This window comes from Polypterus senegalus, chromosome 3 (genome assembly GCF_016835505.1).
Source record: "Polypterus senegalus isolate Bchr_013 chromosome 3, ASM1683550v1, whole genome shotgun sequence".
NCBI lineage: Eukaryota > Metazoa > Chordata > Cladistia > Polypteriformes > Polypteridae > Polypterus > Polypterus senegalus.
In genome coordinates, this window is record NC_053156.1 from 20,317,716 (window position 1) to 20,341,584 (window position 23,869).

Genomic DNA, 23,869 nt, shown 5'->3' on the forward strand with positions numbered 1-23,869 from the left:
CGCAGTGGTAGCGCTGTTGCCTCGTAGTTATTAGACCTGGGTTCGCCTTCCGGGTCCTCCCTGCGTGGAGTTTGCATGTTCTCCCCGTGTCTGCATGGGTTTCCTCCCAAAGACCTGCAGGTTAGGTGGATTGGTGATTCTACATTGGCCCATTTGTGTGTGTCCTGTGGTGGATTGGCATCCTGCCCAGGATTGGTTCCTGGATTGTGCCCTGTGTTGGCTAGGATTGGCTCCAGCAGACCCCCGTGACCCTATGTTCGGATTCATCGGGTTGGAAAATGGATGGATTTTGGAATGTTCTGGAAATACCTCAAAATGCACGGGAATCTTTGTGAAGATATCGCAAAATGCATTTGAGATTATAGCTTAAATACATTTCAAGTATCTTAAAGGGACCAGGATGGCTTTTATGATCACCTGAAGTGCATTTGAAATATCTGAAGAGACATTTTAGGTATCTGTTATGCATTTTAAGGTATCATATTATGCATTTGAAGATATCTTAAAATGTAATTTAAGATACTGTGCCACTAAATCTTAAATCAGCTTGCTGTAGGTATTATCCTTTCTAGGTATAATTTTTTCAGAAAAGCTAATTTTATGTAGAACTTTTTTATTACTCAGATTGTGTAAAATGTCTGAAAATGTATGAATGCTTTGTGAACTCAATGCAAGATCTGCACAATATCATTCAAAGCAAACCAGACGCATGCATTAGTAAATCAAACTGAATTATATAAACTGAGCAACTTCTTTGGACCACTATACTAATACCCGACAGGTCTTCATTGTGCTCTCAAACAGACTCCATTCTTCATGGCATGGATACCTAGAGATGTTGGAAACATTCCTTTGAGATTCTGGTCCATGTTGACATGATTGCATCGCACGGTTTCTAGAGATTTGTCAGCTGCCCATTCATTCTTTGAATCTCATGTTCTACCACATCCCAAAGATGTTCTGCTGGATTCGGATCCAGTGACTGGAAAGGCCATTAAAGAACACTGAACATATTGTCATCTTCATGAAATCAGTAGATGATTTTTACTTTGTGACATGGTGCATTATCCATACTGGAAACAGTGATTAGAACATGGGTCAATTCTGGCTATGATAATATGCGTGTGGCTAACAACAATGCCATAGGCCATGGCCTTTAAGTGATGACTAATTGGTACTAACAGGTCAAGAAAACATTTGTCACACCATTACACCTCCATGACCAATCTGGACTGTTGACATAAGACCATACCATACCATACCATCCGTGTGCCTCAGCAGAAATTGATATTCATGATATCAGGTCATGTTTTTCAGTCTTTAACATTCTAGTTTTGGTGAGTCTGTGCCACAGTCTACAGTCGTAGCCCATTCGCCTCAGGGTTCGACGTGTCATACATTCTGAGATGCCTTTCTGCTCACCATAGTTGTTTATAGCAGTTATCTGAGTTACTTTCTTGATGGACACATGCTGTTGTTTTTCATTTATGTTAATTCATTTCTATGTTGTTTTTGATGTATTTGAACAGATCTGTATCCTCATAAGTGATAGTTCTGTATTTAGTGAGAGGTAACACCTATTCTTGCATTTTGCTTTGTAGTTTGTTCTGTTGTGTTGTATCCCAGAGATGGCATTGATAGATTGGCCATCATTCTTTCTGAAGAAGATTACTTCATTCTATTTAGTGTATTGTATTTACCCCATTTTTTTGACCCCTAACCTACCTAGAAGGGAAGCTCTTACTCCCAATTGCCTTTCCCCAAGATTTCTTTCATGTTTTTTCCCTAAAAGGTTTTTTGGGAGTTGTTTTGTCTTTTAGAGCGTCAGGGCTAGGGGTCAGTCGAAAACAGGGTCTATTAAAGCCCATTGAGGAATTCCTTGTGTGATTTTGGGCTATACAATAAATAATATGGGGGTCTGTTAAAACCCAAGAAGAAATTTCTTGTGTGATTTTGGGCTATATAAGAAATAATATGGGGGTCTGTCAAAAATCAGGGTCTGTTAAAGTCCATTGAGGAATTCGTTGTGTGATTTTTGGGCTATACAAAGAATAAATGGTTGTTGTCTTTGTCAATGGTGGAGAAAATTTTTTAATCTCATGTTTTCATAGAGAACAGAGACACAGCGACATGTTTAATTATAAATGGGTGTGAACACTTGTGCAAGGTCTTGTGTCTTCTATTTTTCTATTCATTTTGTAAAGCACTTTGAGCTACATTTTTTTGTATGAATATGTGCTATATAAATAAATGTTGATTGATTGATTGAAGGTTTTTAATTTTACTTTTCTCTCTGAACGGTTTATGATTTATTTTCACCTTTTTTGTATAGGTTGCAGTTTCTCAGTAAAGACTGAAATGATTTACCTTTTTTACATCACAAAAAACAGCCATTTTAGCAGGGATGTGTATTTGCAAATGTATTTAATGGGATAAAACGTTTAAAACCTTCTCGCTGTAATGATAATTCCAGACATAACAATATTTCAGCAAAAAAAAAAAAGAATTTGTTTTCCATGTTTTAAGCAAATGACTGGGTAACAGATATGTGTCACATGAAATTTTCTTTTCTTTTTTCCATATACATTTCTCACTGTGTTAGCCATTGTACAACACTGACCACCACTGAGTTCTGTTATGTCATAAACTTCTTTCTGTCCCTTCTGCATGACAACATGAGATAATTTTTTTTTCTTTGCCACCAGTACAAAGTACATGGGGTAAGTAACATTAAAAAAAATCCCATTTTGAGCCAAAGAAATCGCTAGATGAAGGCAAAAGTCCACATTTTCACTGCCAAACTCTTCTTATCTCCATTTAGCATATAAAATGAGCTCTGTTACTTTTAAACTCCTAAACAAGGGTCCCCAGCTGACCAGGGGAGAAGTCCCTCCGTATATGCAGCTCCTCCCAGTTACTTGCCTGTAGTGAGTGGAACAGAAACTTTATTTTAGGGTGAACATGTGGGGCGCCTCCTCCTGGTCCTGCTGCTTGCTGCATGCAGAACACAGAGGGCAGAAGTCTTCTACTGATGGGGCAAACCCAGCACCCCCTCTAATGATTGACAGACTTTTTGGCATATTTTTAATAGTGTCTTTGATTGCTTTTATGTGACATTTTCTAGTGCTCTCCAAAGAAAATGCTATAGAATAGCATGAACATTTAAATAACAAATTGAAACTAATAATTAAGCTGCAAAAAAAAAAAAAAAGTCAAGGCACTATACACATCAAAAATGAAATGCTGTGAGCATCTCAAAGCCAGAGTGACAGTTTTTCAAATGTTCACCTTAAGCACGTTATGAAACTCTGCACTGGACCTATTTAAACAGGTGTCATGCCTACTAATACCTATGTGTGCTCAGTAATAAGAGGTGGCATTCCCTTGTGGTGCCCAAGTCCATGTTCTCACGGTCAAAACGTTCTTATCTGCATTTATGAACTCTATTCATCAGGAGATTGTAGCCTTCATTTGCGCAGCTTTGTCCTTCTGGTCCTTCTCTTTCTTGCTGGTTGGTTTACATCACAGATCACTGGCCAGGCTCTCAATCTCATCCAGGAAGAAGTCCAGGTCTTCACGGGTAATCTGTGGGCTGATCACCACCATACGGAAGAAATTCACTTGGCTGCCACGTGGCTGGTAGCCCACCATCATGCTGCCCTTTTTTATCATGCGTTCTTTTACAATTGGGGCCACCTGTTAGACATAAAAGGCATAAAATCAACTCAGTGGGCAAAATATCTAGTCTTGTGAAATAATCCCCTTACAGCCACAAGAGGGCGCTTGGTGCCACTCAACTTAGCCTTGAGTGATTTTTAATGGTTTAATATGGTACAACCTTTCACCAGATATCTTGAATGCCAGTTTCACCTCAGTTAAACAGATGTGTTGGAGTTACTTTTGGGGTGGTGGCGGGGGCACCTTTCACAAGTAAATAATACACTCTTACAAGGATGGTAGCTCATCAGAGGAAGCACAAAGAGGGGCATCATCACATCTTTGGACTCCACAAGGCACCAAAATGTTTAGTCTGTCTATGCAAATTTGAGCAGAATGGTCGGACAGCGTGTACTTATTTCTTTGTTGCTATAGTTTTAAATCTTCTCTATGAAAAAAAATGTTGTTTTTGATAGAGATGAGCAAACCCTGCTGAATTCACTTCACTTTGAGTTCAGTAAAAACAGGGAAATATTTTGTGAATCTCAGTGGAAAGTTGACAAAATGCTTTTAGGTCAATGAGGAAGGAGAAATTGAACTAGTCTTGAGTGAATCATAATAGTGCAATGGTCTTTTAAGTGTCCCCAAGGGTTAGGGACTTAGTGTCTGCCAGCTATGCTGGACCAAAATGCGACTTGAGCTGTAAAGCAGCAATGCTTACCAATGCACCATCAGATAAAATGATACTCTGAGTCCACAATACTACAAGTACTTTATTTCTCACTGTGCATGTCCCGAGCTCTTATCAGTACACCAACCCTTACAGAGCCTGTGATGCAAGGGATCAACGCTACTCTGGGGGCTGTCCTGGTCACTACCTGATCTGTGCTACAAAACGAGATGCTTAAAGGGATGATAGGCCGACCCTAGGACCCTACAACAAGAAAACACCAGGAGTCTCATTTATAAAAATTTGCATGAATTGAAGAGTGAAAATACACATACACTTAAAAATAGGAAAATGAGCATGACAAAAAAAATGCAATTTATAAAACCTAACGTATACCAATTTCTATGCAATTTATCTTTATAAATCACAACCATCTTGTAAATATCCATCAATCCATCCATTTTCCAACCCGCTGAATCCGAACACAGGGTCACGGGGGTCTGCTGGAGCCAATCCCAGCCAACACAGGGCAGGAACCAATCCTGGGCAGGGTGCCAACCCAGCGCAGGACACACACAAACACACCCGGGCCAATTTAGAATCGCCAATCCATCTAACCAGCATGTCTTTGGATTGTGGGAGGAAACCCATGCAGACACGGGGAGAACATGCAAACTCCACGCAGGGAGGACCCGGGAAGCGAACCACGGGTCTCCTAACTGCGAGGCAGCAGCGCTACCACTGCACAACCATGCCGCCCTATCTTGTAAATATGCGTACGTAAATGCATCTTGAACCCTGTCCTCTTGCCATCCTAAAACAACCATATATGGACTACGTTAATGAACCTCATACATATTCAATCACAATGCTGCAGAACTTCATTGGCTGGTACAGCAGTCTCCCTTCTGATGCATCAAGTCCTGTGATGCGCTCCACAACTGAGTGCCCAAGATCATGTGTGGCATTATAACGCTTCTCTGCATACTGGGGGTCAGGGATAGGTGTAAGGTGTCATCGTCTGAGCAGGAACCCACTATCACCGGACACATGTAATGACATGCTTGTTGTTACAATGAACCATACACAGACCATATGAAACACTGAGGGTTTAGCCACTTATCTTACCAACAAACTAGCCAACACACTCAACACCATCATGTCAGCCAAAGCTACTTTGCCTCAGAATAAATGAACTACAGGTTGACCCAGGCCACTGAGCCACGACGTCTGTCAGTCTCATCCTGGTATCACAGATGACTTGCGCGTTAATGGAATGTCACTGCTTAGCAAGAGCAGCCTCATTCTCGCGAGATTCCCTTGTTACACTATGAGTTTAGTAAAGTGCTTTGATTACGTTACGAAAACTGGACACTGCTGCAAATTGCCTTTTAATGTTGGCAAGAAGCCTGTTATATTGTATGTATGTACATCCTGTGGAGGATGGCCAGCTGTTTATCCCGGCCAATACCCCCAAGCCGCCAGGTGGAGCCCTCCTTGCAGCATGGAGGTCCCCTGAAGACCAGCAGGGCATCACGGACAATGGAGTTTTTATGCACCGCCCTGCTGGATGCCATGGGGGCCACGAGAGGGAGCTGCAGGGAGGACCGAAGAGTTCTTTGTGCCCTATGACCCGGAAGTTCATCATAGGAAGAGCGACGGGCTTCTGGGTTGAAAAAGAAAGTACTATTTACCCTGACCCGGAAGGAATAAGGGCTTGTGGACTGTTGGCTAGGAACACTTCCGGGTCAGGGAGTATAAAAGGACTGTGGGAGCTCCCAGACGGTGAGCTGAGTTGGGAGGCAGGGTGGCTAAGCGTCTGGGAGTGGAGGATTGGTTATTGTATTATTGTGTTTATTGAGAATTGTGGAGAGGAACGTGCGTTGTGCACATTATTATTATAATAAATAATAATTGGACTTTTTATCTGACGAGTGGTCTGAGGGTACAAGGGTGCGAGAAAACCCTTAATCGACCACAATCTACACCATATGAAAACTGAATATAGAAGCTCACCGGTTGGTTAATAGGTTCCAGCACAACAGGGCATTTTTTGCTTTATGCCCTCCCCCACTATAAGCTATCATCGATGGAGGGGAACGAAAACGTTAGATTCATCAAAAATTTTGATCTCCAGTTTTCAGTAGATCTCGACATTTTTTTTAGAGTCCCCGATAACGGAAACATCGATATCTCGATAATGGGTTTGTGTCTGTGTGCCACAGTTTCTTGAATACAGTCTTGAGCTAAAATGGCTGGACAGAAAAATTCAAAACTTGAAACTTAAGCCTGTTATGAGATTATGATGTGCTGATTAGTTTTTGAGGCAAATCCTGCAAGAAAAAGAGGAACTCTGGAGGAACCCTCAAATACCGTAATTCTGGAATTAAGTGTGAATTCTTCTTGTCAACTGCTATCGTAATGACCTATTTTATGATCAGAAAGATCAGCTTCAGAGCAATAAATAATTAGTGAAATGTTAGAGAATAGTTTGGGTAACTTGGTTCCTCGGGCGGAAAGTCAAATTACGCTCACATCCAAATAAATTTTATTGTTCGAGGGATTGATGTTTGGTGCGACTGTGCCATTCTTGACTCTTTGAATGGGGTAATTATAATTATCCTTCTTTAATGTATTAAAAGTATTTAAAGTATTTAATAATACTTGTGGGGGCGCTTAAGGTAAGTGATGTGGTTTTATCACATCCATGTAAATGGAAAGTTTTTAATAGCGTCAAAATTTGCAATCAGTTTTGATGCTACGATGTTCAACACATCGAAAAATGTTGAATTTAGCATTGTGCATTTGTGTGTGTCTCTGTCTAGGTGAAGTTGAAATTGATTTTCATGTCTTAAAGTTTACAGTTTTTGTTGCAAAATGATTTTTTTTCCATTGCATACAGTTCCTGGATGACTGTATGCCAGCAGAGATAAAGCATATTGGCAGAGGCAGTTTCTAATTCTGAAGTGTAACTTCAGAAAATATTCTTCAGACATCGTGTTTGCCTTGTTACTGGCTCCAGCCTTATTGTTTTTGGTCCAGTACTTATATGAATATTCTTCAAAAACTGCCTCCAGCCTAACTGAAGTTCTATTTTTTTTGTTTATTTCTGTCCTCCTGGTCATCTCACCTTACCTTTTTCTTATTTACTTACTTAAGAAGGCTAACAGACTGTCAGGTTATATTGCGCCTTGATGTGTGCAGTACAAGTCACAGGAGGTTCTGCTCAAGCTTTATAACACACTGGTGAGGCCTCATCTGGAGTCCTGGGTGGAGTTTTGGTCTCCAGGCTACAAAAAGGACATAGCAGCACTAGAGAAGGTCCAGAGAAGAGCGACTCGGCTGATTGAGGGCTACAGGGGATGAGTTATGAAGATTAAAAGAGCTGAGCCTTAAGAGAGATGAATAGGAGACCTGACTGAAGTGTTTAAAATGATGATGGGAATTAATTAGTGCAGTGACGGTGACTTTAAAATGAGTTCATCAAGAACACTGGGACACAGTTGGAAACTTGTGAAGGGGAAATTTTGCAGAAACTTTAGGATGTTTTTCTTAACACAAAGAACCACAGACACTTGGAATAAGAGACCAAGTAGTGTGGTAGTGGGGACTTTCAAGAATTTCGACTTGATGTTTTTTTACAAGAATTAAGTGGATAGGACTAACCAAGCTTTGTTGGGCTGAATGGCCTGTTCTCATCTGGACTGTTTTAATATTCTTTAATATTATTGCCTAATCTTATTTGTCTTTTGTTTTATATAACTTTCTTTATGTCATCTTGTAAGGCACTTTAGCTACATTATTTCTATGAAAATGTGCTATAGAAATGATTTATTTTTGATTGGTTGTCAGCTGTCATGTACACAGAACCCACCCTACGACTAAAGATAAAATAATCAAACCTTTTTGATTTTTGTCATATGGACATTTATGGACTGAGTTGCTGGGTATGTCACTTTAGACAAGGGGATTCACAGAAACATGCAGATGACTGCATCCGACTCACTAAGATTATGTAAATGATGACTGAAAAATTTGCTGGAAAAGCTGTCTAATGTGACATGGCTTTTAGCAGCAGTGACTGGTTAATAATTAAAAGTTGTTAATGCAAAAACTATCTCTTTCTTTTTTACTTTCTCGTATATAAAGTACTAGCAGAATACCCGCACTTCGCAGCGGAGAAGTAGTGTGTTAAAGAAGGTACGAAAACGAAAAGGAAAAATTTTAAAAATAACGTAACATGGTTGTTAATGTAATTGTTTTGTCATTGATATGAGTGTTGTTCTCATATCTATCTATCTATCTATATATATATATATATATATCTATGTATCTATATATATATATATATGTTGTTCTCATATCTATCTATATATATCTATCTATCTATCTATATATACTGTATATATACCCGCGCTTGGCAGCGGAGAAGTAGTGTGTTAAAGAAGGAAAGAGAAAGAAAAGGAAACATTTTGAAAATAACGTAGCATGATTGTCAATGTAATTGTTTTGTCACTGTTGTGAGTGTCGCTGTGATATATATATATATATATATAGCAAAATACCCGCACTTCACAGCGATGTCATGTGTTAAAGAAGTTATGAAAAAGAAAAGGAAACATTTTAAAAATAATGTAACATGATTGTCAAAGTAATTGTTTTGTATATTTGGCGGCAGCGTCATGAAGTTGTTTTCGGCAGCTGCATCAGAAAATGTACCACGACGTCTGACACGCCTCCTTTTTACTGTTTTCTCACAGCTTGGATTGCTGCTGTCATATACACACACACACACACACATACATACATACATACATACATACATATATATATATATATATACATATATACACATACATATCTTCATATCTACATATCTATATACATATCTACATATACACATATATATATATATATACATACAGTGGTGTGAAAAACTATTTGCCCCCTTCCTGATTTCTTATTCTTTTGCATGTTTGTCACACAAAATGTTTCTGATCATCAAACACATTTAACCATTCGTCAAATATAACACAAGTAAACACAAAATGCAGTTTTTAAATGATGGTTTTTATTATTTAGGGAGAAGAAAAATCCAAACCTACATTGCCCTGTGTGAAAAAGTAATTGCCCCCTGAACCTAATAACTGGTTGGGCCACCCTTAGCAGCAATAACTGCAATCAAGCGTTTGCAATAACTTGCAATGAGTCTGTTACAGCGCTCTGGAGGAATTTTGGCCCACTCATCTTTGCAGAATTGTTGTAATTCAGCTTTGAGGGTTTTCTAGAATGAACCGCCTTTTTAAGGTCATGCCATAGCATCTCAATTGATTCAGGTCAGGACTTTGACTAGGCCACTCCAAAGTCTTCATTTTGTTTTTCTTCAGCCATTCAGAGGTGGATTTGCTGGTGTGTTTTGGGTCATTGTCCTGTTGCAGCACCCAAGATCGCTTCAGTTTGAGTTGACGAACAGATGGCCGGACATTCTCCTTCAGGATTTTTTGGTAGACAGTAGACTTCATGGTTCCATCTATCACAGCAAGCCTTCTAGGTCCTGAAGCAGCAAAACAACCCCAGACCATCACACTACCACCACCATATTTTACTGTTGGTATGATGTTCTTTTTCTGAAATGCTGTGTTCCTTTTACGCCAGATGTAACGGGACATTTGCCTTCCAAAAGTTCAACTTTTGTCTCATCAGTCCACAAGGTATTTTCCCAAAAGTCTTGGCAATCCTTGAGATGTTTCTTAGCAAAATTGAGACGAGCCCTAATGTTCTTTTTGCTTAACAGTGGTTTGCGTCTTGGAAATCTGCCATGCAGGCCGTTTTTGCCCAGTCTCTTTCTTATTGGTGGAGTCGTGAACACTGACCTTAATTGAGGCAAGTGAGGCCTGCAGTTCTTTAGACGTTGTCCTGGGGTCTTTTGTGACCTCTCGGATGAGTCGCCTCTGCGCCTTGGGGTAATTTTGGTCGGCCGCCACTCCTGGGAAGGTTCACCACTGTTCCATGTTTTTGCCATTTGTGGATAATGGCTGTCACTGTGGTTCGCTGGAGTCCCAAAGCTTTAGAAATAGCTTTATAACCTTTACCAGACTGATAGATCTCAATTACTTCTGTTCTCATTTGTTCCTGAATTTCTTTGGATCTTGGCATGATGTCTAGCTTTTGAGGTGCTTTTGGTCTACTTCTCTGTGTCAGGCAGCTCCTATTGAAGTGATTTCTTGATTGAAACAGGTGTGGCAGTAATCAGGAAATTGAACTCAGGTGTGATACACCACAGTTAGGTTATTTTTAACAAGGGGCAATTACTTTTTCACACAGGGCCATGTAGGTCTGGATTTTTTTCTCCCTAAATAATAAAACCATCATTTAAAACTGCATTTTGTGTTTACTTGTGTTATATTTGACGAATGGTTAAATGTGTTTGATGATCAGAAAGATTTTGTGTGACAAACATGCAAAAGAATAAGAAATCAGGAAGGGGGCAAATAGTTTTTCACACCACTGTACATACCTATCTACATCATATATACACACACATACATACATACATACACACACAAATTATATATATGTATGTATGTATGTATGTATGTATGTGTGTGTGTGTGTATATATATATATATATATATATAGATATACACATACATACATATATATACACATACATATACTTGTGTGTATGTTTGTATGTGTCTATATGTGTGTGTATAGCTTTGGTCACTGAGTGCAAGGGAAAAATAATAAATTATAGTCTATAAGTTATTAAACAGTAAAACATTAACGTTTTAAGAAGTACAGGTACATTGAAATTACATTTTCTATGTGAACGCTCAAATTTGTGCCTCTGGTAATGTGCCTTACCGGCATTTAAAGAAAATTAGTTTTGTGTCCTCTGCAGTGTTAAGAGAGAAAGGCTTTGGTTTGGGATAAAAGGAAAAAGGTGTAAAGAAAGGAAAGTTGCCTTTTTCTTTTATATAGTATAGAGAGATGTGTTCGCTGACGCTATGATCGCTTTTTGGGACAGTCGCGGTGGGTCTTGTGTAGACTGGTGAGACGCCCCGCCATTAATCGGCTGTGATGGCACTGTCAGTCCTCCACTCGTATGCGTGTGTTCATAATCCGAGCTGAGGACCTCATAATCGATATACGTGCAAAAGAAAGTGTGCGCCTTAATATTATTTTGCCGTGGTGTAGAAAAGGGGTCCCGTGTTTGCACTTGTCTGGGCTATAGCGCAGGGGAGGATGAAAAAATTAAAAGTGCTCACTTTGACTTAAGGCAGAAGCGCAGTCAGCGCCTCAAAGGTCGGCACAGCTATGCACGCGCGCTGGCTGCTCGACTTTTGCTGGGCAGGAGACCCCAGTTTTGCAGACACGCTCATGATATCAAAAGTCTCAGCTCTTTGGAGGTCATTCATATATTATATATATAGCAAAATACCCCCTCGCAGCGGAGAAGTAGTGTGTTAAAGAAGTAATGAAAAGAAAAGGAAACATTTTAATAATAACGTAACATGATTGACATTGTCATGAGTGTTGCTGTCATATATATGCCTGCCTAAATAAGTCACCCTCGCTTTGCTCTTACTTTTTTACCGTTCATTTAATCATGGCTAGTGGCGGGAAAAATATAAAATGGAAGGAGGATGGCTTTACCAAAACAATTATTGATGGCTTAATCGATTATTCATAAAGCTTGAATTGGTGATCTGTTTTTCTGTGTTAACCTCATATTTTTCATACTTCTTCTCAAACTAAGGTGGTGCGAGGGTAAAATGAATCGGGATGCGCTTGATCAATGTAATCGTGTGTACCAGGAAATCATGCATTGACAAAAGCTCCCTTTGCTTGTAATGCAAAGTGTGATTAAATGCATTATTTTTAACGCTATGGAGCACATGCATCGAAGCTTCTCGGCTGTGCTTGTGCTAAGAAAAGGAAAGATTTTAAAAATAACGTAACACGATTGTCAATGTGTAAGTAGTGCCTGGAGGATTCAGTGTGTAGAAACTCTAGAGACAGCGTGTGTATTAACTTGTGGATTTTTCTGTGAGTATTTGGTGGCAGTCTGACGGTTGCTTCGAAGACAGCGTAGCGGAGCTCAGCTCAGAGCGAAATGAGGTAAATGGGAGGGGAGATGATGACGTGACTCCCCACCCGCCTTTAACTGTCAATCCCCACAAACACAGTCTCGGAATTTGCATAAGCACACCCCTTCACCTACAATTTTAACTTAGTTACAAAGTGATCAAAACTCTCGCTTATATCCCGCGCCCTCTCATTAAACTTGTATCCCGCATTACCTGTGGGCATGTGAAACGCCAGCGGTAGCCTGTCTATGAACTTAATTTAAAGTTTAGGTTTACACCGTGCTTTCTTTCCGAGGCAGCAACACTCATGAATATGGTAGTATATGTCACTCGCCGCTTCTTATTGTTTCGCTGCCTTCTCAATTATATAATGCATGTTTTCTTAAGCGCTTTTGGAGGTCTTCCTGGTTTTCTACGCACTGCGCTGACAGTCAGTTCACGTGATTACGTGGAGGCGTGATGATGTCACACAAACTCCGCCCCCACGCCATTCCAGCTCAACTCCATTACAGTTAATGGAGAAAAATACCTTCCAGTTATGACCATTAGGCGTAGAATTTCGAAATGAAACCTGCCCAACTTTTGTAAGTAAGCTGTAAGGAATGAGCCTGCCAAATTTCAGCCTTCTACCTACACGGGAAGTTGGAGAATTAGTGATGAGTCAGTGAGTGAGTGAGTGAGTGAGTGAGTGAGTGAGGGCTTTGCCTTTTATTAGTATAGATGGGGAAAGTAACGGAATCCTCCAAAAATTCAATTTCGAGATTTTGATGAATCTCGAACTTTTAGACCTCCCTGAGTCCTAAAATACCATTTTTGGAATTATGTCTGTGTGTGTGTGTATGTGTGTGTGTGTATAAACATGATAACTTGAGTTCGCTGTCACTTTGGTCAACCAAATTTTGCATACACGTATTAGGTACAAAACGTAGATTTCTATCAACTTTTGGGCTATTTCCGCTAACCAGAAGTGGTACTTTACCTTTTGTTCATGCAGCTGCAGAGTTAGATTTATTCAGCTTTACTTTTATAATAATTGTTCAATATATTATTAATTTGATTTGTTTTTGATAGTTCTTTAATAAACATAATATAAAAATATAATCACTGTGTTGCAGTTTACTCCTCAAATATCCATCCCCATATCTGAGTATACGAGAAAGTCTAGGGGAGAGCACTCCTGATTTTTTTTTTTTGTTTTCTTCCCGCTTGCCCAGTTTGGCGCAGATCCTCATAAATGTCAGACTTTGGCCGTAGTTCTTGTCTCACTTCGTCACCACCCAGGCTGCCATTGGCACAGTCTTAAGAAACACAGATGGCAAGACAAGGTGCGTCACCCCTGTGCATGAATGGTGTGTTCACCACTTGGCTGCCAAGTCTTGCTGATGACAGTGCCATTAAGTTAAATTGGGAGTCTGCATGCTGTATCATCAGTTTGCTCGAAGACCCTCTATTCATAGCTCAATTCCTAAAGGGGATGGGCCGTATCAGCCACAGATATTTGATACGGCTCATTGAGATGCCTGGGATGGTGAGAATGAAAAATACAGTGGCAGGTTATCCTGATTCAGAAAAAAAGACCCCTGCTCTTGGACTTCAGCTGTCCTGCACACCTTAAACGTGTTCACCCCCTGCTGAGCCTGCTACACACTGGCACCAGTTACAGATTATTGGGTTGTTTTATATTGGTCTGCCCACCTGCCACCTTAACTTACCTTGGACAGTTTCTCCTCATAGCCTTCCTGGCCTTGTTGCCCCCGCAAACTTGGTGGAATGTACCAGAAGCATATGTTAACAAACTGGGGCTGCAAAAGAAAAAAAGAGTGGAAGAAAATCAAGCTCTTGGAGCTGAGGAGACCACTGGCCAGCAGGACCATCATGGTTTACAGAAGAACTGCATGTCTGATGGCCAGCAGACTTTACTAACACCTCTTGACAGCACATCTCATCAACCTGCTGCTGTGTCCACATTCAGGGCCCTAGGGATTCCATTTTATATTTTTTTCTCAAATTGAATTTTAATTTTTATCCATTTTTGGGTTTTTGATTTTTTTTCTGATTTTGCATTTTAACATTTTTATTTTCTGTTGCACAAAATTTACAGTTTAACATGGGTTCTAAAGAAACAAGCATCACTAACCTGTTAATGATAATATTCATGACAGTGCAGCAATTTTTAAATTGCTTCACTCAAATTGTATAAAATAAAATTCGATACAAGTGGGAAAATAATTTGTGCCGAAACTTTCAACTTTAATAATCCTAAATATTTCACAAAAATGTAAAGTTTTAAATGAGCATAGATGTTTCACAAATTAAAACTAGTCTAATTGTAAGACTAAACAAATGTAAACATTTTAAGCTTCCTCCAATGTCCTTTAAAGTGAAACGGCAAGAACAAAAAACTGCTTGCTTTGCCTAACTCTGCCATCTTAGAGACACAACTCCACTGATAGGGCAGTTCTTCATGTCTCTTGTGTGAGGGACGCTCTGCTTTCAGCAAGCGGGGCTGGCTTTATACTCACTGGCACTCCTTATGGTGTTTACTGAGCGCTCTGAAAAATAAATATGAGGAAGAGCTCTGCTTACAATAATTAAGTAAAAATGGACAGAGTTTCTTCATGTGCTCAAGCAGAATATTAAACTCAGCACAAACTGAAACATCCTTCACAACTCTGTGATGACCAGTGCGACTTTCTAAGCTGTAGTTGGCTGGGCTATCTATCTATTATATATCCATCCATTATCCAACCCGCTACATCATAACTTCAGGGTCATGGGGGTCTGCTGGAGCCAATCCCAGCCAACGCAGGGCACAAGGCAGGAAACAAACCCTGGGCAGGGCGCCAGACCACAGCAGTATCTTTTATATAGTGCCTTTTGTATCTATCTCTCTCTCTATATATTATATAGTGTATTTCATATGTATCTATCTATTTATCTATTATATAGTGCCTTTTGTATCTATCTCTATGTATATTATATAGTGCCTTTCATATGTATCTATCTATCTATTATATAGTGTCTTTTGTATCTATCTCTTTGTATATTATATGGTGCCTTTCATATATATCTATTATATAGTGCCTTTTCTATCTATCTATCTATCTATCTATCTATCTATCTATCTATCTATCTATTATATAGTGCTTTTCATACTGTATGTATCTCTTCATCTATTATATAGTGCCTTTTGTATCTATCTAACCCTCTATCTATCATATAGTGCCTTTTGTATCTATCTAACCCTCTATCTATCATATAGTGCCTTTTGTATCTATCTAACCCTCTATCTATTATATAGTGCCTTTTGTATCTATCTAACCCTCTATCTATTATATAGTGCCTTTTGTATCTATCTAACCCTCTTACCCCTGCTCGTTTCGCTCGCCAATTCCCCCAGCCACCAAACAATAAATCTTTCATTTCTTGCAGATACGCCTCTTCATTGGGAAGAAACAGTACTCTTCCCTGATGGCAACACAAATTAGATAATCTACAAGTCTCCGACTTAAAGTTTAAATCCGATCAATATATTCGATCTCTTTTCACTGTTCTGTTATTTCACCAAGTAATAATTTTCGTTTATTTGTGCTAATGCAATCTTTACTATCAGTTTTTTGAGACTTTTGAATTTTAGTACTTTCATTATCTCTAACCTGCTCTTTATGTGTACCGTGCCAATGTTTTTGAATTCTTTACAACGTTCTACTTTGTCATCCACTGTTTGTCTTTTATTTCCGGCTCAGGCGTGGCTAAATCTTTTGGCACAAAGTCTCGTCTCACAGGACTTGAAAGTATCTCTCTGAAAAAGTCTTGTCTCATCCCAGGCTAAAAAGTTTCATCTCGTCCCAGGATTTTTTTTATTATAATAGACAAATATAAAACCCAACATCTATCTGTCTGTCTGTATGTCTGCTCGCTTTTCAGATTTGGATTGGGTTTTTTTCTATAATTTGCTTGAACATTCTGGTTCATTTTGCAACTTCTCTCATATAGTTCAGTTGCGGCACCGATTTATTTGCGCGAATCCGAGAAACACGCAGCAGACCAAGGGGAGGGGGAGGTGGGCGGGGCCATTCTCACTAACGCACCAGCATCCGTTCGAGTTGCTCTACCTCACGCCACATGTTGGAGCGTACTTCACGTCCGCTTAGCTAGCGATACCTGTTTGTTCAGCAGACATTATCATCTAGAGATTGTTAAAGAGTAACATTTGATGTTTTTAAGATAAAGAGAGCAGAGCTATGTGTGTTTTAGAGGGTACCTGCTCATTGGCCACATGCTTTTCTCCCAACATGGGTGACACTCTCCCATCAGAGCTCAACACGATCAGATACAGTGGCAACGTTTGACGTTAGAGCATACCTACTTTCCGCTTGGCCAGAGATTTTTTACATTTTTGGCAAAGAGATCACAGCTACATTCTTGCCTCGATAGCAAAACCAAAAATATTGTATATGAAGAGGCCCTTGGATATGAAAGCTATCAATATAAATTCTTCTCAATACAAATTATTACATTTTAAAAAAAGTTTTTGTTGATTTTTAAAGTTTGTCCTGTTTCACTACTATGTGGGCGGAGCCATGGGGGACAGCTGATTATTAATATTTTTGTGTTACCAGATTGCACGGTTGAGCCCTGTGAAGGTGCAGCACCCGTATGTGTGCTTCTAGCCTTACACCCAGTTGTGCTGCTACGATAACAATAACGTGGGTATCTTTATTTCTTTAATTTGTATTAAGTTACTTGAACTAAAGCCCTTTACTTTTTACATATACACTGTATATTCAGCTAATCAATATAAATGTATTGATGTCAGACCAATTATTTCAACCGAGAGAAGGAGTAATGTGATTGCCTCAGGAAATTAATCTTTCTGGACGATTCCACTGTTTTCGACATGTGGCTGCCAGATGCTTGTGCCAAGCTGACACATGCACAGGTGGACAGAGTGCCACGGACAAGCACAGACTACAAAAACCTTAAGTGTGACCCGGTTAAGAGTTTACAAGGCCACATAACTGGGTTACTGGCAGAGACAAATCTCCCAGTTTCTCAAACTTTTAATAAGTGTATACCTGACATTTTTGAATGCGAGTTTCTGAGAATAATGGGATGTAAATGCACTCAGTAAAGTGTTGGCAGGCATTGCAGAATGACTGACCCGTCTGATTCACAGTCCAAGCCGGGGTGCTACTCAGCCTTAACTTTAGCTGACAGTGTTGAATTTCTTTTTTTTTTTTGTCTGCTTAGATGTTTTAGATGTCAGACACTTCAACATGTGGTTATCTTTCTGTAGGATTTCAAACAAAATCGCTCTCTTCTTGTATGTGTCTGACTCGTAAAATGTAATTTGATACACTTAACTACGATGCTTTCTTGTGCAGTGTCATTTGATGCACTTGAACATTTACTTATTTGGCTGACGTCTTTATCTGAGACGACTTACAACATTTATGATGTAATTGGTTCCATTTCTTTTGGCTTTTCTAATTGGAGATCAGGTAGGTCACGCGACCTTCTCATGGTCACACAGTGCCAGTAGTGGGATATGAACCCACAACCTCAGGCCTTGAAGTCCAAAGCCTTAACCACTGCGCCAGACTGTCTGCCTAGACACCAATCATGTGGACATCTTCTTTTTTTTAGATGGGAGCTATACTGGAGAGAACTTACTATTCTGTGCAATTCCATTTTTATATGGAAATTCCATTTTCTTGTGTAAATTCTGTAATTTCCTCTGTGATTCCACAAAAATAGAATCTATAGGGTCCTACACTATGAGCACATTCCCACCCCAGGAACCCTGGAGTTCCTTTACTATGTAGGCCTTGGGACACTTGTGGTCCCTGGCCACTTTTTTGTGTTGCCGTCCCACTGCACACCAGGGGCCTCATGTATAACGCCGTGCGTAGAACTCGCACTATAACATGGCGTAAGCACAAAAGCCGAAATGTGTTTACGCACAGAAAAATCCAGATGCAGGAATCTGTGCGCATCTAACTTCCACGTTCTTCCGTTACATAAATCCCGATCAGCGTGAAAACTAACGCTCGTGCACGCACTTTATGTAACGCCCCAAATCCTCCCAGAATTACGCCTCTTTGAATATGCAAATCAATATAAATCGCCCTTAAGCTCAGCCTTCTGTGAAAAGACAATGGGAAAAGCACGGGGGAAAATATAACGATTTCAGCGAATACCAAGTGGAGGCAAATGAAAAACATACTATTTGTTCAAATAAACCGTGGTATAATCAACAAAAGGAAGTTGATCGAGTGACATAGCGTGTTGGAGAAACTTGAAAGCTCACATTCACAAATCGTACAGTGCCGGAAATAAAAAAGAAGTCACATATCAAAGTCGTCGTGAAAAGCCGAGATGTAGCCCACCGTCTGAGTGTCATAGGAAAGTTTATTAGGGTACAGAGAAAAAGGGCACACAGTGGGAAAAAAAGCACGAAATGTCAACTTCAATCTCGACATTTCCACTTTAATCACATAGTTTATTTTTTCATTAAAGTAGAACATCATAAACTTCATCTTAAAATCGTTTAATTAACCAGTTTCTCAAATCACATCGTAATTAAAGTAGCACGTTAAATGCTTTGTTTTGTATTTGATCTTCTATGTGCTCTATGTGTGTGAATCACTACTTGTTTCTTAAACCGGCTCTCTTCCTCCAACTGGACACAGAGTCCATTACATTCGTGATATTACAGCTCTCTGAATAACTAAAATACTGAGATGTATACGTGATGTCATTTTCATGATGATAGGAGTTAAAGCACGTTATTAAACATGAGTTTCACTTCGATGAAATAATTTATTGCAGCAGTACTCAGGGAGCGGCTCTAGGCTTGTGGTGGCACTGGGCAGAGGAAGAATCGGTGGCTCCTTCGCCCGCCAATGCCAGTAAGGTAGCTTATGCACGGTGGATGGCCTCGTCCGTTGCAGACACTGCATAGCCGCCTCGTGCTCATGACACAAGCATTTAACTTTTGCCGAAATTTGTCGCTGCGTTTTTAGCTGTGTTGTTATTTTCTCTTTCTGTTTTATATTCAATATATATTGGTGTAGCCGTCACTGCAGTCCTTGCTTTTCTTTCCCCAAGTAACCGATCGCCACACAATCAGCTCTGTAATAGAAGTTAAGCCATCTGTAAGCTTAGCGCCGATTCTTCAAAACGTTTAAAAAACATTGAAATATCTTCGTAGTACATGTTTAATTATTCTATCCTTCACGACACTCCCAGTGAAGAATATAGATTATTTAAATGAAGTTAAAGTTTTATCTGTATTCATCTGAGAAATATTGAAAAAGATCCTCCTAACAAGAGGAGCTGAAAGAAGAAGAAGAAGAAGAAGAAGAAGTGAGAGTAACAACGCTAAAGCAGTTCTGGTATTTGGAATACTATGGCTGTTCCCTGGACCATTATATTGTTACGAGTTAATTACATTCAGATGCATTACACTAATAAACAATATGCGGTTAGTTTCGGTGTATTTATAAAGCCGCGTCAGGAAAATAAGGTGTAACCACACAGGAACAGTAGCATTGCTTTGACGCTGGGTGCCGCCAGTCTGCAAAACCGAGCGGAGAACTTGCGTACGACAAGGTATGAGGTACCGTGGAAAAGTGCGTGGATTTACGCCAAGTGTAGGTTTTATACATCGCGATTTGAACGTGGAAAAGTTCTTACGCAACATTTCTGTGCGTATGCGCCGTTTATACATGAGGCCCCAGGAACTGTACACTTCATGCAAAATATGTGATGTGCAAAGAAGAGTGATGCAGTGCGAAGTGAGGGGCGTGCGTGAGTTCATGGGGGACCTCCACTGTCCTTTACTGCTTTGCCGCTCTCTGTACTTCTCTGGGACTTCAAATTTATCACTTTGGTGTGGTGAATGGTGCGGTGCACCAGGGAGGTGGCTATAAAATGTAATGCCGTGCGAAATTTGACACTCCATTTTCTACTAACAGATTTGCAAGATTTGGCGCCAGCGCTTGTGGTCAACCAATCAGCACAATTCATCGTCCAAACCCCACCCCAGTAGTTCCAGATTGAACAAAAAAGTACATACCCGGGAATAGGAGCTAAAAAAAAGTACCAGGAACTACAAAATGGCCTGAGCTCCTGTGGTGGGAATGCTACAAACGTTTCTGAGTTTCCAAAAAGTCCCTGGTTCTTGAAATAAAAAAGTTCCTGTGGTGGGAAAGCACCAGTTTTGGTTACACAAACCACTTGGGATAGCTCGGCTCTTCATTTACCTCATTCGTATTAAGAATCAGAGGGTAAAAGAAAGATGGACCGTGCACTGATTTAGAATGGTCCGATTACCCTTGATCAATAGCTGATTTATCTCACTGCTTACAAATGCCGACTTACTGACCTCCAGTAGCAATTGGAACCCTTCCCTCTTCTTCATTTCATCCACGAGATATCTGAAAAAGAGAGACACGGAGATGACAGGGGGAAGTATAAGAGAGAAGATGGCCAAAGCAGGAGAGGAATGCCTCAGAGAGCATTGGTTTGTGTCTATCAGTGTCTGATGGGCAGGCCACTCTGGCTGTCATGATAGACAGATATGAAAGGCACTATATACCTGATAGATATGAAGGGTACTATATACAGTACACTCCCAGTCAAAAAGTCTGGACACACCCAGGAATTGTCATGCTTTTGATAGAAATGAATTTCTTTTTAATCACGATACTAGTAAACGAATTGCAAAATATAGTCAGGATATTACTAACATTAAAAATGGCCATTACTATTTGAAATGGCTGCTTTTGAATTTATTATTCACATATGACTGAAAGAGTGTTTGGAAGAATTAATGTATAAATGAATGGATACATGAATGAACAAATGATTGAATGCGAAAATTAATAAATTAAATGTGTGGATGAATGAACAGTGACTGAACGGATGGGTGGTTGCATAAATGAATGAATGAATGAAAGAATGGATAGGGTGTTGGAATAAATGAATGAATTAATAGTTGGTGTAATGGAAAACATAGATGGGCAGGCATCCTGGCTGAGACTGATAGTGATTTATTATGCCATTTTTTGGGGGGAAGGGGGATCATAAAAGATTAGGAGCCTGGATGGATGGGCACCCCAGTCAGGATGCCTGCTGTCCCCATTTTTGGTCTGGTACAGCAGGAGGATAAGAAGAGACACCCTTGCAGTGATGCTTGCTCCTCCAATGCACCAGATGGCAGCACCTCTTGCTGGGACTCCTGTGTGTACACCAGCAGGACTGACTAGGAAGGCAGTCTCCTCCTGTCTCCCTGCTATAGTCACCAGCAAACCAGGAAAGGGAAGATCAGGCATCCCAGGCTTGGATGCTTATCCATTCAGGCTCTCCATTCTTCATGCCCCTCTGAGTGGGATTGATGGTGTTTTCTACCAAGTCCATAGACGCCTTCCATTACAGTCAATAAAGCGATGAATGATTGAATGTGTCAATGGATGAAAGGATGGAGAGGCAGACAAATGAAAGAATAATTGACTGAATAGATGAATAATTGAATAACTGGATGGATGTTTGGGTGGAGATGTGAATGAACAAATAATTGAATATTTAAATGAATGAATATATTGATGGATGAATGAAGGCTGCATGGGTGAGTGAAAGAACGGGTGCTTGAATAGGTGAATAAATGAATAAATGGATGGATACTTTGGTGGACAGAAGAATGAATGGATTGATAGATAAACAAATGGAGAGAGGAGTGAGTGGATGGAAGTGTGGATAAATTGAAAGAATGGATGGATAGATGGAAGAAAGAAAGAATGAGTGGTTGAATGAAAGATTAGCTAAACTATTACTACTGTAGCATTCTATGTAAAGAATTTCTCGCTCAGCCTAATCTTTTTGGAGCTCCTCAGAAACCAAGATGACTGACCAGGTCAGGTTTGCTTGATGCCCCTTCATGCGTCTATGTAAAGATTTCAAGTAGCACACTAGCAGCCATTGGCACCCATCAACCACTTTATCCTACCTCGTATAGGTAAAGGCTCGGTCCACTCGCTCTTCCAGTCCACGAGTGCCTCTGGCTTTCCACATAAGCCAGAGCTTCAGACAGTCCACCTTGCGTCCACATTGGATGGACTTATCTCCTGTGTCATAACTAATATCATAGAACTTGTCTTGCTGGAACAAGTAGGTGGCATTGGCTGAGTGGCACTGCTTCAACAGGTTCTGTCAAGCAAATAGAGGGAGCAGTCAGGTGCCATGGGGTCTACTATAAGGGTTGCTGATATGAAAGCTCCAAAAAAGACTCACACTTGTGTCCTTTAGCAGAAAAGCAGAGCACTGCAAGCCAGCCATCATCATTTTATGGGGGTTCCAGGCCACTGAGTCAGCTCTGAGGGAAACAGAAATGGATATGCCAATAATGTATAAAGCAGAAACAGGTGGAAAATGACAGCAGGGGTCACCACAACAAATAAGAACCCCACATCACATACTACTTGGACAGACTGGAAGAATTGTAAGAGCAGTGTGGGTTACTAGACAAAGCACTGGGCTTTAGGCCTTATATTTTTAAATTTAGTCTTGGCCTCTTTCTCCCCATGTGGCCACTTAACCTGCCAGTGTGCAAAAATAAAATGTACCTGATCCCAGATGTCCACTTGGGTATGGTGACCTAGTGAATGACACTTGGACGTTAACCTCTGACTTGTTGGATGACCCAGAATGTGCCTGTATTATCACTCTATGCTTGTAAAATGTGTCAGTTCTAATTTGTATGATTAGGAAGGACATTTAAGCCATTGATCTGTGACCTAGTCATGCCCAGCTTTTAGCCATGCTGGTATGTAGAAGGTTAAAGCCGATAAATTCTGGCTCTAGCAGGGAACAGGTGAGAAGACAAAACATACTGGCCTCAAGGCTCTGTTTATCAGTAACCTACAAGGACATGAAAACTAATCACATACGTAACTGTAATCAACAGCTGTAATTCAGTCATTGCCTTCCCTGTACTGCATAAATCCATGCGTGAAACTTCAAAAGACTTTTTTGGACAATTATCTTATCCAAAGATCTTGACCATACATTGTTCTCCTCTCTTGCTAAATGAATGTTAGCCTGAAGAGGTCTATTCATTTTTTACATTTAACATGTCTCACTTAAAGATTTACCATGTGTTTACCATGATGTTTTTACTTGTCCTAGTGTGTATATAAACACAGGGAACTCTAGTTTCTGTATTACGTCTCGCCTGAAGAAGGGGCCTGAGTTGCTTTAAAAGCTTGCATATTGTAATCTTTTTAGTTAGCCAATAAAAGGTGTCATTTTGCTTGACTTCTCACTACATGCGTGAAATATAAATGCCTCTTTCTCCATCCTGAAAATTACTTTGTGAATTTATCTTTGACAGCTTGGCGCAGCGAGCAGGGTCATGCCTCTCTCAATCACCTATGACGTTGAATAA

The 23,869-nt window shown here is 40.0% G+C and overlaps 1 protein-coding gene across 2 annotated transcripts in view; it reads right to left on the reverse strand.

Annotated features, from left to right (window-relative positions):
* Positions 1-2,407: 2,407 nt before the first annotated feature.
* csad (cysteine sulfinic acid decarboxylase) overlaps positions 2,408-23,869 on the reverse strand; it is a 113,520-nt gene continuing 92,058 nt past the window's right edge. For both annotated transcript variants that reach the window (XM_039746753.1, XM_039746752.1), the window contains exons 10-14: positions 22,717-22,798; positions 22,433-22,632; positions 20,813-20,864; positions 14,133-14,222; positions 2,408-3,696 (exon numbers count right to left, since the gene is read on the reverse strand). In XM_039746753.1, coding sequence (XP_039602687.1) covers positions 3,523-3,696; positions 14,133-14,222; positions 20,813-20,864; positions 22,433-22,632; positions 22,717-22,798 — 598 coding nt within the window. In that variant the 3' untranslated portion in view covers positions 2,408-3,522. The remainder of the gene's footprint in view (positions 3,697-14,132; positions 14,223-20,812; positions 20,865-22,432; positions 22,633-22,716; positions 22,799-23,869) is intronic.